The sequence below is a fragment of the Rhineura floridana genome, chromosome 7, assembly GCF_030035675.1.
Source record: "Rhineura floridana isolate rRhiFlo1 chromosome 7, rRhiFlo1.hap2, whole genome shotgun sequence".
NCBI lineage: Eukaryota > Metazoa > Chordata > Lepidosauria > Squamata > Rhineuridae > Rhineura > Rhineura floridana.
The window spans coordinates 98,347,950-98,364,265 of record NC_084486.1 but is presented as its reverse complement, the minus strand read 5'-3'; the positions used below and the strand labels follow the sequence as shown (position 1 = coordinate 98,364,265).

Sequence of the window (16,316 nt, the reverse complement as noted above, 5' to 3'; positions counted from 1 at the left end):
GTCCCAAACCATTTAGGGCAGTGGTTCCCAACCCTCTTCCTTTCTTTTTCTAAGAATGCCTCTGCACCCCACAATCCAAAGTCCATGAAGTAGAACAGAAGTCACTATTTTCTGGTTCCTATTGTCCAGAGGTATTGTAACAAAGAGGTATTGCAAGGACTGGGACCCCCTGCCTGACCCTGGCTCCAGAGAGAGGCTGCAGTTAATCTTGCAGCCTCTTGCATCAGCTCCTGACTGGGTCAGGAGGCATAAAAGCCCAGCTGCCCTTTGGTTCCTTGTGGACAGTTGCAGCACTCAGGCGACTGAAGACCACCTTCCCTGGGAGTGAGTATCTGGGTGCTTGCTGCTCGCTCCTCTGAGTTGCTGTGTCTTGAGACAGCTGAAGTCCCTGGTAAATGCTGCAAGGACTGGGACCCTCTGCCTGACCCTGGCTCCAGAGAGAGGCTGCAGTTAATCTTGCAGCAGCTCTTGGCTGGGTCAGGAGGCATAAAAGCCCAGCTACCCTTGGGCGGCAGGTCTGCTGCTGGCAGGGTCACCCCTTGGGGAGTCCTGAGGGTGAGGGTGTTACCCCCTTTTCTTTTTTTTAAAACCAATCTAGAGGAGATTGGTAGTGGGGAGAACATATGACGTATGTGTAGTTTCTGTGCAGGGTGAGAGCATGTGCAGTGAACTGAATGATAGGAGAAAGTCGCCAGATGCCTTCAGAGTGAGAGTGCAACTGGCAGAAGGCTGGCCCTCCCTGGGTGTGAGATGGGGAGAGTAGATGTGCGCCGTGTGAAAGACATTGAGTGGGTCTGACTGTTCCCAATTCTCTCAGAGGTCTACTGGGATAACTGGTTCAGGTAGGTTTTGTTGGTGGGCTTTTATTGGGTCCATATTAGGCATTTAGGAGGAGTCTTAGTAAGGAGGAACATGGGTGATGCCACCCCAATTTCAGTGATCATGTGTAGAGGAAAGTATAGCCATGGGGATGTGGTGAATTACCATAGAAGATGAGGGCAAGGTTATCTATGCCTTGTTCCTCACTCCCACTCCTCTCACGGATGGGTTCCTTGTTGCTCATCTGCTGTGCCCACTGGCCCGTGTGTGTTGTTGTTTAACGCCAGATCGGTACACAGTAAGACCACACTTGTCCATGATTGATTGTGGGTGAAGGTGCCAATTTGGTGTGCATTACCGAGACCTGGATGAGTGAGCTGGGAAGAGTTGATGTGACCCAGCTTAGTCCACCTGGATACTCGGTACAACACCAGCACAGGCTGCAGGGACGGGGGGCAGGAGTTGCTGTGGTCTACAGAACTTCCATCTCCGTCACCAGGAAACCACTTTGTCTTGGAACTGGCTGTGAGGGCCTGCACCTGGTGTCGGGCCAAGGAGACAGGAACTAGGGTTGCTGCTGGTGTACCATCCACCCTGCTGCATGGCAGCTTCTCTGACTGAGGTGGCGGAGGTCATCTTGGCTGTGGTATTGGAGGAGCCCAGAACAATAGTCCTGGGTGATTTCAATGTCCACGCTGAGGCTGCCTCTAGTGTTCTGGCTCCGGGACTTCATGGCCTCCATGACGACCATGGGGCTGTCTCAAGTTGTCACCGACCCAACGCATAAGGCAGGGCATACCCTTGACTTGGATTTTGCTCCAGTTGGAGGAAGGAGTGGTGTGGAGATGGGGGGTGGATGTCACCCCATTGTCATGGTCAGACCACTTTCTGGTGAAGTTTAGACTTACGGCTCATCCTCCCCTGCAGGGGTGGTGGACAGATTAAGATGGTCCACTCCCAGATACTAATGGAATCCACCAGATTCCTGAATGCCCTGAGGGAGTTCCCAGTAGATAGAGCAGGTGACCCTGTTGAAGGCCTTGTCATGCTGTGGAACAGTGAAGCACGTTGGGCTCTTGACACAGTTGCCCCCGAGCACCCTCTCCAGCATTGTGGAGCCCTGTTTGCACCTTGGTACACCAGTAAGCCAAGCACAGTGAAACAGGCTGGATGACCGCTAGAGTGCAAGTGGCGAAAGATGTGCTGTGAGGCTGATCGGGCACGAGTAAAACATAACTGTGTCTACCCTCCCTTTGAATATTAGGCAGGCACCATCTCTGCTATCTTTTCGGCGCCTTTTGAAGACTTTCCTCTTTCAACAAGCCTTTTAAGTTGAGACCTATCCCAGTCTGCCTCTGTGTCAGAATTGTTTAATATGTTTTTTTAATGTTTTAACCCTTTTTTAAAGTTGTTTTTTTAATGTTTTTAATGCTGTTTTGTTTTAATGTATTTTAAGATCTGTTTTTATGATGTTTTAAAGTGTTTTAGTGCTTTGTTTGCCGCCCTGGGCTCCTGCTGGGAGGAAGGGCGGGATACTAAATAAATAAACAAACAAACAAACAAACAAATAAATAAATAAATACCGTGCGGCAGTGAGGGTGGCGAAGAAGGCCCACTTCTCTGCTGCCATCGCATCCTCAAGTAGCTGTCCAGTGGAGCTTTTCCGTATTGTCAGGGGTCTGTTGACATCAACTCCAGGAATGAAGTTTTAGACCCCCAGAGGCCCACTATGAATTGTTTGCAATGCATTTTGAGGGTAAAGCTGCTTGCCTCCGTAGCAATCTTGATGCCCTATCCACATCTACTGTAGTCTCCACTGAGGTGTCCAGTGCAGCGTCTGCTGCAACTTCTTGGCAATTATTTCAGTTGATGCGGCCTGGTGACATAGACATGGTGCTTGCGATGATGCGGCCAGCAAAGTGTCCTCTCAACCCTTGCCCTTCTTGGCTTATTAAAGCTTGCCGGGGGGGTTGACAGAGTGGATCCAGGGTATGGTCAACATATCATTGCGGGAGGGAGTGTTTTCAGCCTCCCTGAAAGAGGCAGTGATCCAACCACTCCTGAAATAGCCCACCATGGACGCACTGGTTTGTGACAATTACGAACTGGTCACAAATACCCCCCTTGTGATTGAGAGGGTTGTGGTGCAGCAATTGCAAGTACTCTTGGATGAAACGGATTATCTTGACCCATTCCAATCTGGGTTCAGGCCTAGTTATGGGACTGAATCGGCATTGGTCGTCCTCATGGATGACCTTTATCGGGAGAAGGACAGGGGGAGTGTAACCTTGTTACTCTTACTTAATCTCTCAGGGGCTTTTGATACTATTGACCATGGTATCCTTCTGGGCCAGTATGTTGAGATGGGTATTGGAGGCACTGTTTACAGTAGTTCTGTTCCTATCTCCAAGGTCATTTTCATAGAATAGCAGTGGGTGATTGTCTTTTGGCCCCCTGGCAGTTGTGCTGTGGGGTGCTGCAGGGTACTATCTTGTCCCCAATACTGTTTAACATCTATATCAGCCTTTCCCAACCAGTGTGCCTCCAGATGTTGTTGGACCACAATTCCTATCTTTCCTGACCATTGGCAATGCTGGCTGAGGCTGATGGGAGTTGTGGTCCAACAAAATCTGGAGGCACACTGGTTGGCAAAGGCTGATCTATATGAAGTCCTGGGAGTGGTCAGCAGCAGATTTGGGACAAGGTGTCAGCAGTACACTGACGATACCCAGCTCTGTTTCTCTGTAACATCTGAATCGGAAGAGGCCGTGCAAACCCTTGACCGCTGCCTGGACTCGGTGGTGGGCTGGATGAGGGCCAGTAAACTGAGTCTGAATCCTAGCAAGATGGAGACGCTGTGGGTTGGTGGTTCCCAAGTTCAGCTAATTGGTCAGTTGCCTGCTTTGGATGGGTCAGTATTCCCTCTGAAAGAGCCGGTCCGTAGTCTGGGGGTGCTCCTGCATCCATCTTTGTCATTAGAGGCCCAGGTGACCTCTGTAGCTAGGAGTGCCTTTTACCAGCTTTGGCTAGTAAGACAGCTGTGGCTGTTTCTGCATTGGGATAGCCTGATCCCTGTTGTCCATGCACTGGTAATCTCCAGGCTGGATTACTGTAATGCTCTCTATGTAGGGCTACCCTTGAGGTTGGTCTGGAAGCTGCAGCTGGTACAAAATACGGTGGCAAGACTGCTCACTGGGGCAGGGTATTACCAATATGTCACCCTGCTGCTGAAAGAATTGCAGTGGCTGCCCATTTGCTCCCGGGCCAAGTTCAAGGTTCTAGTTTTGGTGTACAAAGTCCTATATAGCTCGGGACCAGGATACCTGAAAGACCATCTTATCCCTTATATAGCCAGCCGATCACTGCTCTCTCCAGGTGAGGGCCTCCTGCAGATACCATCTTATCAGGAGAACTGTTCTGCACAGCATAGAAAACACACCTTTAGTGTGGCAGCACCTACCCTTTGGAATTCCCTCCCCTTAAATATTAGACAGGTGCTATCCCTGTTATCTTTTCAGCGCCTACTGAAGACCTTCCTCTTTCAACAAGCCTTTTAAGTTGAGATCTTATCCCATTCTGCCTCTGTGTTGGAATTGCTTTTTAGCATGTTCTTAAACCTTTTTTAAAAAAATATGTTTTTAAATATTTTTTAAAGATGTTTTTAAACTTTTTAAAAAAAATGTTTTTAAAGCTTTTTAAAAAAGTTTTTAAAGATGTTTTGTTTTAATATATTTTAAAGTCTGTTTTTATGATGTTTTAAAGTATTTTTTTTGTGTTTTTGTTTGCCACCCAGGGCTCCTACTGGGAGGAAGGGCGGGATATAAATCAAACAATAAATAAATAAATAACACTGTGCATCCTAAGCCCAGGATCAACAGGCAGGACAAAAGGATACCATGGTCAGTGATATCAAAAATTGCTAAAAGGTCCAGCAAAACCAAGAAGATTGCACTCCTACCATCCAGTCTTTTCCTTCATGGTTCCTTCATGGTCTGCATGGCTGCCATTCAAGTTCATAGGGTCAAGATTAGTAAGGGCCTCACTACTGCTTCTTTAAAGGCAACAGAGACCACACCCTCCCTCAAGGAGGTATTCCCTATCTCTGAAGTCTTCAAACTGCCCCTGACTGACAAGAATTGAGATGGTGGGTCTCAAACTTCTTCAGGTTTTGCAAGAAGGTGTTTTAGATACAGCCATCTCTGACCCTGTTATATCTATGACATTCAGTTCAGTGTGAATATGAGTGATTTCCCCCACAAAATGCATTATTAATTGGTCACAGTAAGCTTTCAAAGGTTCCACTGGATTTTTGTAGAGAACATATTTCACCATCTGCAGCAGCTCTGCTGGCTGGCACCCCACAGATGCAATGGTTCATCTCCTGAGGTTCCTACCATTCAAACTAAGACATGCAGAGTCCTGCAGCTTTCAGAACCCCAAGTCCCACCAGAAAAGGCAGAAGAAAAAAGGTGGGAGCTGAGTTGATGTTCCCCACAGGGCTGCTTAAACCTATCACTTCTGTTCCCAGAATCCTTTCATGAGGTCTTGAAGGCAGAATGAACAATTCAGGTTTCGCTAATGTTCATAGGTGGAATAGCTAACAAACTTTACAAAGCAGCATCCAACTTAGGATACCAGTGTTAGATGTTCCAGTGGCAGCCTTGACCTCCGCTGCAGACCAGATGCTCACTTGGGCAGAGACAGATCCCTCCATCAGAGCAGAGCACCTAGCTGGAAAGTTCAACTGGGTAATAGATTGGCTCAACATGATGATGATACAAGAATTGTTGTGGATCCTCAGTCTGCTCATCTTCCAACAGATCATTTTCAGGTTCAGACACCTGATCACAGACTTATTTGTGATCAAGGAGAGCTTGCAAGTTCCCAGTTCATGTTGAGGTTTCTTTTCTCTGAGGTACAAGCAACCAGTACCACACATGTAAACTGCTCAGAGGGGTTGCTTTGCTCCCATTCCAGTTCTTCTGCAAATCATCTGAAAGATTCAGAGGGAAGGTCAGAAGTGATCCTGATTGTGCCACACTGGTCTAGAAGACTGTGGTTTATGGATCTGAAGTATAGTGTGGGACGCTACTACTGGATACTTCTGGCCACAGGGATCTTGCTGACTCAAGGCCCGCTACTGCACCTTTAGCCAGTAGTGTCTGAGCTAGATGGGATACAAAAGGGAAGTCTTGAAGGCTCTAGACAGGGGCTTCACAGCCAGATTAAAACCCTAGGATAGAAGACAAACGCTCCCTCTCCTGACATCCATGTTACAGACTTTTTTTGAAAGGGCTGGCACAGCTAACACTTCTGCAGTTCATACTTTTCCCACCTGAAACCTGAGTTGGGTTGTGATAGCTCTTCTAGGTCCATCCCTTGAGCCCATGGCCACTTGTTCTGTGAAGCGTGTTGCCTTGAAAACTCTGTTCTTGGTGGCTGTTACTTTAGCCAGGTGGGTCTTGGAGCTATGGGCTTGTCCTCTGACCCTCAGCATGTTACATCTGGATGAGATAATCCTTAGACCTGATCTGTCCTTTACACCTAAGATTAATTCTTTTTTCTACAGAGTTGAAGAGATTTCTTTTCCATTTTTTTCCCCAGAGTCATCCCTCTATTTCAGACAGAACCTCAGCCTAAATAGGATTGTTCACTAAGACTGCAGGGTAATCCCCCAAAGACTTCAGAAAACCTTTGGATTTATCAGCATTTGGGGGCAAACCATTGAAATAGGTGCTCCCTCCCTGCATAGGTTTTAAGTTATCTGAAAGTCCAACCTGAGTGCTCTAGTGGACTGGATGAGGGCCAGTAAACTGTGCTTGAATCCTGGGAAGATGGAGGATCTTTGGGTAGGTAGTTCCCACGTCCAGGAGATGGGCAGTTTACCTGTTCTGGATGGGGTCACACTCCCTCTGAAGGACCAAACCAATAGCCTTGGAGTACTCCTGGATTCATCTTTGTCACTAAAGGCCCAAGTATCCTCTGTGGCTAGGAGTTCCTTTTGTCTGGTTTGTCAGCTACAGCAGTTCCTGGACAGGGATAGCCTGAGCTCTGTAATCCATGAGTTGGGAACCTCGAGGGCCCTTGGCCCTGGTGTGGAAGCTCCGGCTGGTGCAATATACGGTGGCCAGATTGCTGATGGGAGCACATTGCCAACAACATGTGACACCACGTTTAAAACATCTGCTTTGGCTGCCATCTACTACTGAGCCAGGTTCAGGGTCCTTGTATTAATTTACAAAGCCCTAAACAGCTTAGGTCCAGGGTATCTTAGGTACTGCCTGAACCCTTGTATCACAGGCTCGATCACTGAGATCTTCTGCAGGAGTGGCTTTGGTCATCCCCCGAGTTGGTGAGGCTCATTTAATATCAACATGAAATTGACCCTTAATTGTCATTGTCCCAATTCTCTGGAATACTCTGCCAACAGAGATTCAGCAGGCACTTTCTGTTTTAACTTTTAAGCACCTGCTAAAAGCCTTTCTGTTTTGCCAGGCTTATGCAGGCAATTAAGAACATGCTTTTTTCGCAACAATTGACCTTTTTATTCTATTTTAATATTTTTTAATTCTACGGTTGTTGTTTTAAATGTGTTGTAAATCGCTTTGATGTTTTTGTTGAAAATGGCGGTATACAAATATTTTTATATACAAATAATAAATTGATTTTTTAAAATCCAGCAATTTGAGGAGCTAGATGAAATTACTAAAGAGAATATTATCTCAGTACTCTAGAGACTCTCAAAACAAACATGTTTGAAAAGAAACATTTTCACCTATACATTTATTTTTATTGCTCACAAATACATCAATCTTGAATGCATAGTATTTTAAAAATTATGCTTCATATTTTAAAAATATAAAATATATATTAGGTGATTAAATGTGTAAGTAGATATATGCATTTGACATTCCTAGTAACAGCACATATACCAAAGTTCTGTAGGATATGTGATGTTAGTCACTTCTAGCTTACATTTATGAAATCTATTTAAAAATATATATTCTATACTGTAACAAGTGGTCTGTAGAGGAAATTTCTGACAGGCTCTTAGCACTTTAAAAATAAAATTGCATGGCTACTTATATTTGAAGGCAGTATTTTTCCTCTAAATACTGAAGATACTTTAAATAGTGCAAATGTGAAAATGAATGTTGACAGCTCTCTGGATTATCATTTTTTATTTACTTGGAGAGTTGCAAATTTTACCAATTTTTTTTTTAGTACGGGTAAGATATTTCTTGCTGGCTATGAAGCTATTGATCAAGTCATAAAGGCAAGAACTAGGGAAAGTAATTGGAATTTATGTTGTATATAAGTTGCTGTTAGATGCCCTGCCTAGGAGTCCAGAGTGAGGAGGAGGGAGTAGACTATCAGACACATCATGCTGGTGCAGGTAAAGGTAGAGTTCTTGCTCCCTTCTTGTCAAAATATACTGTCTTTTGCCCAGGCTCTCATACTCCTTTTCCCAGCTATCAGGGCTCAGTTTTCTTTCTTACACTTTGTTATTGTGACCACAGGCTATCAGCCCATGATCAGAGAAAAGTTAGTCATTGATGATCGAATATGCGCTGATCTTGGGGGTGCTGTTCTGGACAGAGTTCACACTTATAGGAGTCTGTGGATGCTGTTCCTGGGTGATTAGTCATTGAAGTACATCTTTGGCCAGTTTTGTTTTTGCAGTATTGAAATGCTGAGCTTTGTGATGAAGGTATTGTTCCTCAGCAGAGTGTTCTTTTCAAAGCTATACATTAATTCCTCACTCACACTGTTTACAATTGATTCATTTTCCATTGAGACTGATATACTTGAGGAAATTAAAGACACAATATTGTAGAAATATATTTTATTTATAAACTGCCTTTAGATATATAATTTATACTTAGAACAGCCATGTTGGCTGGAGTTGATGGGCGTTCTAATCCACAACAACTGGAGGGCATCACATTGGCTACCCCTAACTTAGAAGCTTGACTGGAGACATTAAAGGTCTCTTATAAAGGAATGAGTGCATACATCATAACATACCTAACTCATTTAAAAAGAGTAACATTTAGCTCGGAAGGTTACAGATTATTAAAGTCCAGTTTCTGAAAACAATGGATAATACATTCTTTGTTGCTGTCATTCTTTTACCTTTTGTAAGAAGACAAACTCTCAGAATTTATGTTTCCATAAGGGACCGATATTTGCTTGGCTTACGGTACACAAGAAGCAGATCACTTAAATGAAGATTTAAGCTGCTCAGTTGTTTCTAAAACCAAAGGTTATGTGGAACAGTGTCTTCATGATATGAAAAATGTCTAGGCTGAGTATTCGTAATTGATACTAGTAAATACAGTACATGAACTGCTGTGTGATTTTGAATGTTTTGCCTCCAAAATCACATATTTCTGCTCTAGGTTCATTCTTACATATAGAAAAACAGCCTTTAACACATTGGCCTTGTTCAAATAAACGTTAAACTATGGTTTAGTATTATGTGAATGAGCCTAGGCAAGACTTTGACTAATATACATTCCCCTTCCTCTGGTCTTCCAGCTTGGCTCAAAGGAGGAGTTTCAGGCTTTTGCTGTAGTGTTAGATTAACCACAGTTTGTAGTGATATCTAAACCCAGACAAACAGGGTAATCTTACTGAACCAAGCCAACTTCAAAGACTAATTTTTGAAGTGGGTTTATTTTCACTAACTGAAAATTAACTATGGTCTTGAATTTGTACAACACACTAAACTGGTTAAGTGGAAACTGAAGCAAAATCTCCTTCTAATCTCCTTGAGGCTATGCTAGAAGAGTAGAGGGGCATGAGGAATGTGCAATCCTGCTTGTTCAGGTGAAGTTTGGTAAACCATTGTTTAATATTGTGTCCAAGCAAGGTCATTGAATGTGTTAGAGGATTATGGAATGAGTTTTAATCGTATGTAGTTTAGATTACTTTGTGCTCATCTTTCAAAAGACATCCATCCACCTTTAAGAGAGAAAGTTACCAAGATCTTCATGTGTTTCTTAATTTAACTGACTTTTTACAGGGTCTTCACTCCATTTAACAGCTATTGAAAGTTTGAAGATAACCACTGCTCTATAACACTCAGAAACATCTTCAAAAGGGATCACTGGCTTTAACTGACATTTAGCTTGTTTCAAAACAAAGCTTTGAACTCAAAGAGTAACTGGAAGGAGGTGGGCGATAGCCCAATATCTCATTAAGCCTTTGGTCATGCAAAATATGTGTCTTCTCTGTACAGTCATAATTTGTATACATCTCCAAGACTGATCTAAAATGTAAAATAGCATGAGATGAGAGACCTGATTTTACAGGTCGTCCTGGAATTGGATAATGGGTGATACCTGCTTTCAGTTTTCAGTGGATCTACTCTGATGATGACTAACATTGGATATCACCCAATCTGTTTGATATGTATTAATGTTTTTCACGTGTTTCTGAGCTTGCTTTTAAGACTTTGCAAAATAGTACAGCCATTAATATTTTGGGTACATTATGGTATGGCACGAAAATTAAGTGCTTCTGGTTCATTTTGTTGGAATGCAGGCTACATGGAAGTGGCAAGCAATGCAGATAAGGATAGCCGCTAATGGATTATGTTTGTGGATATGTCTCCAGAAGTAGCTTTAATTGCATGAACTATCTTGACCTTTTTATTTGTTTCTAGGTGAAGCTTTGAACTACCTTCAGCTAATTCTTTTCAAGATTTAATAGATTATTTATTATTTATGTATTAGTTTTATATCCCGCTTTCCTCCCAGTAGGAGCCCAGTAGGATATTGTTCTTGAGTTGTGGCAAACTGAACTTCATGATTTTATTTGGTTTTTATTTTCCCAGTCAAAATGTTATGGCCAGAAACTGCTGACAGAGGTATTTAATCGGTTGAATTTGGTTGAATCGGACTACTTTGGAATTGAGTTCCAGAACATGCAGTCATATTGGGTATGTAAGATGTTTTTATCTGAATGTAAACACTTTTAAATAGATTTCCTTTCAGCTTTGTGTTTGTAATGGAAGACCTTTTGTGGCTCTACTTTGGTTAAAATTGCATCAAAATTTCCTTTAATGTGTTGGAACGAGGTATTAGAAGTAAATATTAGAAGTAAGCAAAGCTGCACCATAGTGACACAGCTGTAGTTCTTCCAAATCACAGCCAGCTCTATCGAATGCTCTTTTTGGCGGGAGTGGGGGGGGATGTCTTCCATTTTTGGAACAAGCACCACCTACTTTGCATAACATGGTGATCCCTAATTTGAGCTTTTGAATGAGTTTTCTTAGTTTCAAGAATAATTATGTTTAAAGAAAATACATCAAACTACATGATTAGCATTTTTGAGATGAAACAAGAGTATTCATAAATTGGAATCTCACTCATACTAAGTAGTATTGTATTTTTCCCTATAGAATTAAGACATTATACTACAAGTGACAGTAGTATGATGTAGATTAGACAAAACATTTTATCAGTTCCATGGCTGGGATCAAGTAATATCACTTTGAGCTATGAAACAGGTCTGATAATGGGTAGATTCTAGAACATAAGTAGTGTAAAAATCTATGTGAAGCTAACTGGACACACGCTAGATTGCACAGTTGCACCTATTGTGCGTTGATGAAGGCGGTGAAGAAGGCTTATTTTGCCACCTCCATCATGTCCTCAAGTAGCCATCCAGCAGAGCTATCCTGGGTGGTGAGAGGACAGTTTACATCTGTCCTGGAGAGTGGAGTGTTGAAACCCTCAGAGGCCTGCTGTGATAAGTTTGCCATGCACTTTGAGGATAAAATCATTCTCATGAGAGTTGAACACTGCTTATATTACAGTCAGGTGAGGTGTCCAGTGCAACATTTTATCTGATTTTTGTGGGACAAGTTTCAGTTGATGAGGCCTCAAGACATGAACAAGGTGCTTGCAGTGGTTTGGCCCACAACATGGTGTCTCAACCCTTGCCTCATGGTTTATTTGAGCTAGCTGAGGAAGTGAGGGCCGACTGGATGGGTCCAGAGAGTGTCTAACACATCTTTAAACAATGGATTGTTCCTGCTGCCTTGAAGGAGGCAGTAATGCTGCTCCTCCTATAAAAGTCCTCCCTGAAGCCTAAGGTTCTTGACAATTAATGTCTAGTCACAAATGCCCCTTTTTTGGCCAAGGTGCTCAAGGGTGTAGTGACAGTTTAGCTGCAGACACTCTTGGAGGAAACTGATTATCTTCACCCATTTCAGTCTGGCTTCAGACCCAGTTTTGGGACAGAATTGGTCTTGATCATCCCAATGGATGACCTCCTTCAGGAAAGGGATAGCACGACCCTGTTGCTCTTGCTTGATCTCTCAGTAGCTTTTTATATTGTTGACCACAATATTCTCCTGGACTATTTCTGTGAGTTCAGTGCTGGTGGCACTGTTTTCCACTCATACTTACAGGGTTGGGTTCAGAGAATAGGATTGTGGATTATGTGTCCACCCCTTGGGAGTTGTGCTTTGGGGTTCTGCAGGACATTTTTTTGTCCCCAATTCAATTTAATATCTATATAAAGCCAGTGACAGCAGTCATTAGGAGATTTGGAGCATGGTATCAGTATGCTGATGATACCCAGCTTTATTTCTCTGAATCGGGAGAGGCTGTGACAGTTCTGAACCAGTTCCTGCATGAGTCCAACAAACTGTGACTCAATCCTGGTAAGGCAGACTTATTTATTTATTTATTTATTATTTGATTTATATCCCGCCCTTCCTCCCAGCAGGAGCCCACTGCAGGAGCAAGCTTTGTGAGTGAGTGGTTCCTAGGTCGGGAAGCTGGGGAGTTTATCAGTTCTGGGCATGTTTTCACTCCCTTTGAGGGAGCAGCTATATAGTTTGGGGCACTCCTAGATCCATCTCTGTCATTAGAGGCTCAATGGTGAGGAGCACCTATTATTACCTTAGGTTGGTATGTCAACCATGCCCTTTCCTAGACAGGGATAGCTTGACTCACCAGTTCATGCATTGGTAACCTCATGACTGAACTACTGTAACACACTGTTTCTGGGGCTTCCCTTGAGACTGGTCCAGATGCTGTAGCTGGTGCAGAATGCTGCAACAAGCATGTTAAGTGGGGCATCTGGATGCACGTGTATCACAGCTCAGCTGAGGGAACTACATTGGCTGACAATTAGTTACTGGATTATGTTGAAGGTCTTGTTATTGACATATAAAGCCCTGAACAACTTGGGACCAGGAGCACAGTCCCCTCCGGAACAGACAATTGGCCGGTCTTCCAGACACAGGAACCACCTACCCACACAGCCTCCATCTTCAAACCCAGTTTTTGGTCTTCATCCAGTCCACCATTGCATTCAGGCTCTTTTCTAGGGCTTGCACAATCTCTCCTGACTCAGACATTGTGGAGAGATAGAGCTGTCAATGGCTTCATGTAGCATTGGGGATTGAATTGTGCTCTTTGGAACCCCATAGCACTAGTGCCAGGGGGCCAAAAAATACTCTCCCAATTACTTTATGGAATTGACTGGGCAAGTAGGACAGAACTTCTGTAATACAGTACCTCTTATACCCATCCTGAACAATAGGTCCAGGAGGATACCATAGTAAATGGTATCAAAAGCCACTGATAAATCAGTTAAGAGTAACAGGGTTGTAGTCTCTTGATAAAGGTCGTCCATCAGGGTGACAAGGCTGATTCAAACATGAAACCAGGCCTGAACCCAGATTAAAATCCCTGGGGGGGATACATAAACTGGCTGACTGTGGTGACTTGGGAGACCCAGTACCTGCAGGAGGAAGGGGACCACCATCACCCAGGGAAGAAAGAGAGCCGTTTGCTGCTGCTGCTGCTGCTGCTGCTGCTGCTGCTGCTGCTGCTGCTGCTGCTGCTGCTGCTGCTGCTGCTGCTGCTGCTGCTGCTGCTGCTGCTGCTGCTGCTGCTGCTGCTGCTGCTGCTGCTGCTGCTGCTGCTGCTGCTGCTGCTGCTGCTGCTGCTGCTGCTGCTGCTGCTGCTGCTGCTGCTGCTGCTGCTGCTGCTGCTGCTGCTGCTGCTGCTGCTGCTGCTGCTGCTGCTGCTGCTGCTGCTGCTGCTGCTGCTGCTGCTGCTGCTGCTGCTGCTGCTGCTGCTGCTGCTGCTGCTGCTGCTGCTGCTGCTGCTGCTGCTGCTGCTGCTGCTGCTGCTGCTGCTGCTGCTGCTGCTGCTGCTGCTCGGCTACCACCACTTCCCTCTCCCTGTTGGACTTCTTATCTGCAGGTGTCACGCCTTGCAGGACCAGGCCCCCAGGTACTCAGCCAGCTGTTGCTGATATCATCCACCTGTCCCTTCCCTGGAGGGGATACATAAGCTGGCTGGCTGAGGTGGCTCCTGCTTTGCAGATTGCCTGGCATTTTGTGGGTCTTGAGTCATGTGCCTGGGAGAGAGGACTCAGAGCCAAGTGGGGAGACTTGAGGGCCCCCCAATTAGTGTAGTGACAGGTAGAGGGAGATATAGCATTGTGAGGAGGACTTGCCAGGTAAGGGGAATGCGGCCCAGGCAGTTAACGACTGTGCCTTGTTCCAGTCCTCCACACATCCGCAGGTTTGTTGGTTGCCCTGTCAGCCAGCTCTCAGACCTCCGGATGCTGCTTCTAAATGCCAGATTGGTGCATAATAAGATCTCCTTCATTCATGATTTAATTGTGGATGAGGCAGGTAATCTGGCATGTATAACCAAGACCTGGGTGGGTAAGCAGGGAGGAGTCAGTCTCTCCCAGCTGTGTGTGCCAGGGTACCTGTTTCAGCATTGGTAGACCTGAGGGTCGGGGAGGGGGGGTTGCTGTGGTCTGTAGCAGCTCCATCTCCCTCTGCAAGCACCCTGTCCATGTGACTACTGGTTTGGAGTGTTTGTACGTTATGTTGGGTCAGCGGGACTGACTGGGGATTCTGTTGGTGTAGCGCCCACCCCGTTGCCCAACAGACTCCCTAGCTGAGCTGATGGAGGTGGTCTCAGGTGTACTGTTGAGATCCCCCAGACTGTTGGTTCTGGGGGATGTCAACATCCATGCCGAGGCCACCTTATCCGGGGCAGCTCAGGATTTCATGGTTTCCATGACAACCATGGAAGTCCCAATATGCCTTGGCCCAACACATGTAGCAGGGCATACTCTAGACTTGGTTTTTGCAACTAGACATGGAGATGGTGATCTGAATGTGGGGGGGCCTTACATCAGTCCCTCTGTCATGGACAGATCACTGCTTGCTGAAGTTTAGACTTACAGCGGCCTTTCCCCTCTGCAAGGGTGGGGGACCTATTAAGTTGGTTCGCCCCCAGAGACTAATGGATCCAGATGGTTTCCAAAGGGTTCTGGGGAGTTTTCCGGCTGATAGGGCTGGTGCTGCTATCGAAACCCTGGTTGAACTGTGGAATACAGAAATGACCCAGGCAGTTGACATGATTACTCCTGAGCGCCCTCTCCTGTGTGGAGTTTGTACGGCTCCATGGTATACCGCAGAGCTGAGAGCGATGAAACAATATAGGAGACGACTTGAGTGCAGATGGAGACGAACTCCTAGTAGATGCAATTACAAACTGGTAAGTACCTATAGTAAACTGTATTTAGGGGCAGTGAGGGCAGCAAAAAAACAATATTTTGCTACCACTATCAAATCATCAATCTGCCACCCAGGGGAGCTCTTCAGAACTGTCCAGGGGCTATTACACGCTGGCCCCAAGGACATGGTAGAACCATTTGAGCCCCGCTGTAATGAATTTGCTAGGCACTTCCAGGATAAAATCTTTAGCATCCGCCAGGACTTAGACTCCAGTGTTATAGCAGGTGAATCAAGCGGGGTATCCAGAGCACAGCCTTGTCCCGATTTCTTGGATGAGTTTCAGTTGGTGCAGCTTGAGGACGTTGACAAGGTGCTTGGACATGTTCATGCAACCGCTTCTGTGCTGGATCCTTGCCCTTCTTGGCTAATGAAAGCTAGCAGGGATGGAACAGCTGGCTGGGCCAGGGAAGTGATCAATGCCTCTCTGCAAGAGGGGGTGGTCCCTGGCTGCCTGAAAGAGGCAGTAGTGAGACCACTCCTGAAGAGACCCTCCCTCTACCCAGAAAATATTAATAACTATAGGCCGGTAGCAAATGTTCCATTCCTGCGCAAGGTCCTTGAACGAGTGGTGGCAGGCCAGCTCCGGAGACTCTTGGATGAGACCAATTATCTGCATCCATTTCAGTTGGGTTTCAGGCCTGGTTTTGGAATGGAAACAGCCTTGGTCGCCCTGTATGATGACCTCTGTCAGGAGAGAGACAGGGGGAGTGTGACTCTGTTGATTCTCCTTGATCTCTCAGTGGCTTTCAATACCATCGACCATGATATCCTTCTGGGAAGACTGGCTAAGTTGGGAGTGGGAGGGACTGCATAGCAGTGGTTCTGCTCCTACTTGGCAGGTCGCCTCCAGAAGGTGGTGCTTGGGGAACATTGCTAGGCACCCTGGACTCTCCAGTATGGGGTTCCACAGGGGTCAGTTCTGTCCCCC

At 45.3% G+C, this 16,316-nt stretch overlaps 1 protein-coding gene across 3 annotated transcripts in view; it reads left to right on the top strand.

Moving 5' to 3' along the window:
- FARP2 (FERM, ARH/RhoGEF and pleckstrin domain protein 2) overlaps positions 1 to 16,316 on the top strand; it is a 125,236-nt gene that overhangs the window by 28,859 nt on the left and 80,061 nt on the right. For all 3 annotated transcript variants that reach the window (XM_061636655.1, XM_061636656.1, XM_061636657.1), the window contains exon 3: positions 10,661 to 10,765. In XM_061636655.1, coding sequence (XP_061492639.1) covers positions 10,661 to 10,765 — 105 coding nt within the window. The remainder of the gene's footprint in view (positions 1 to 10,660; positions 10,766 to 16,316) is intronic.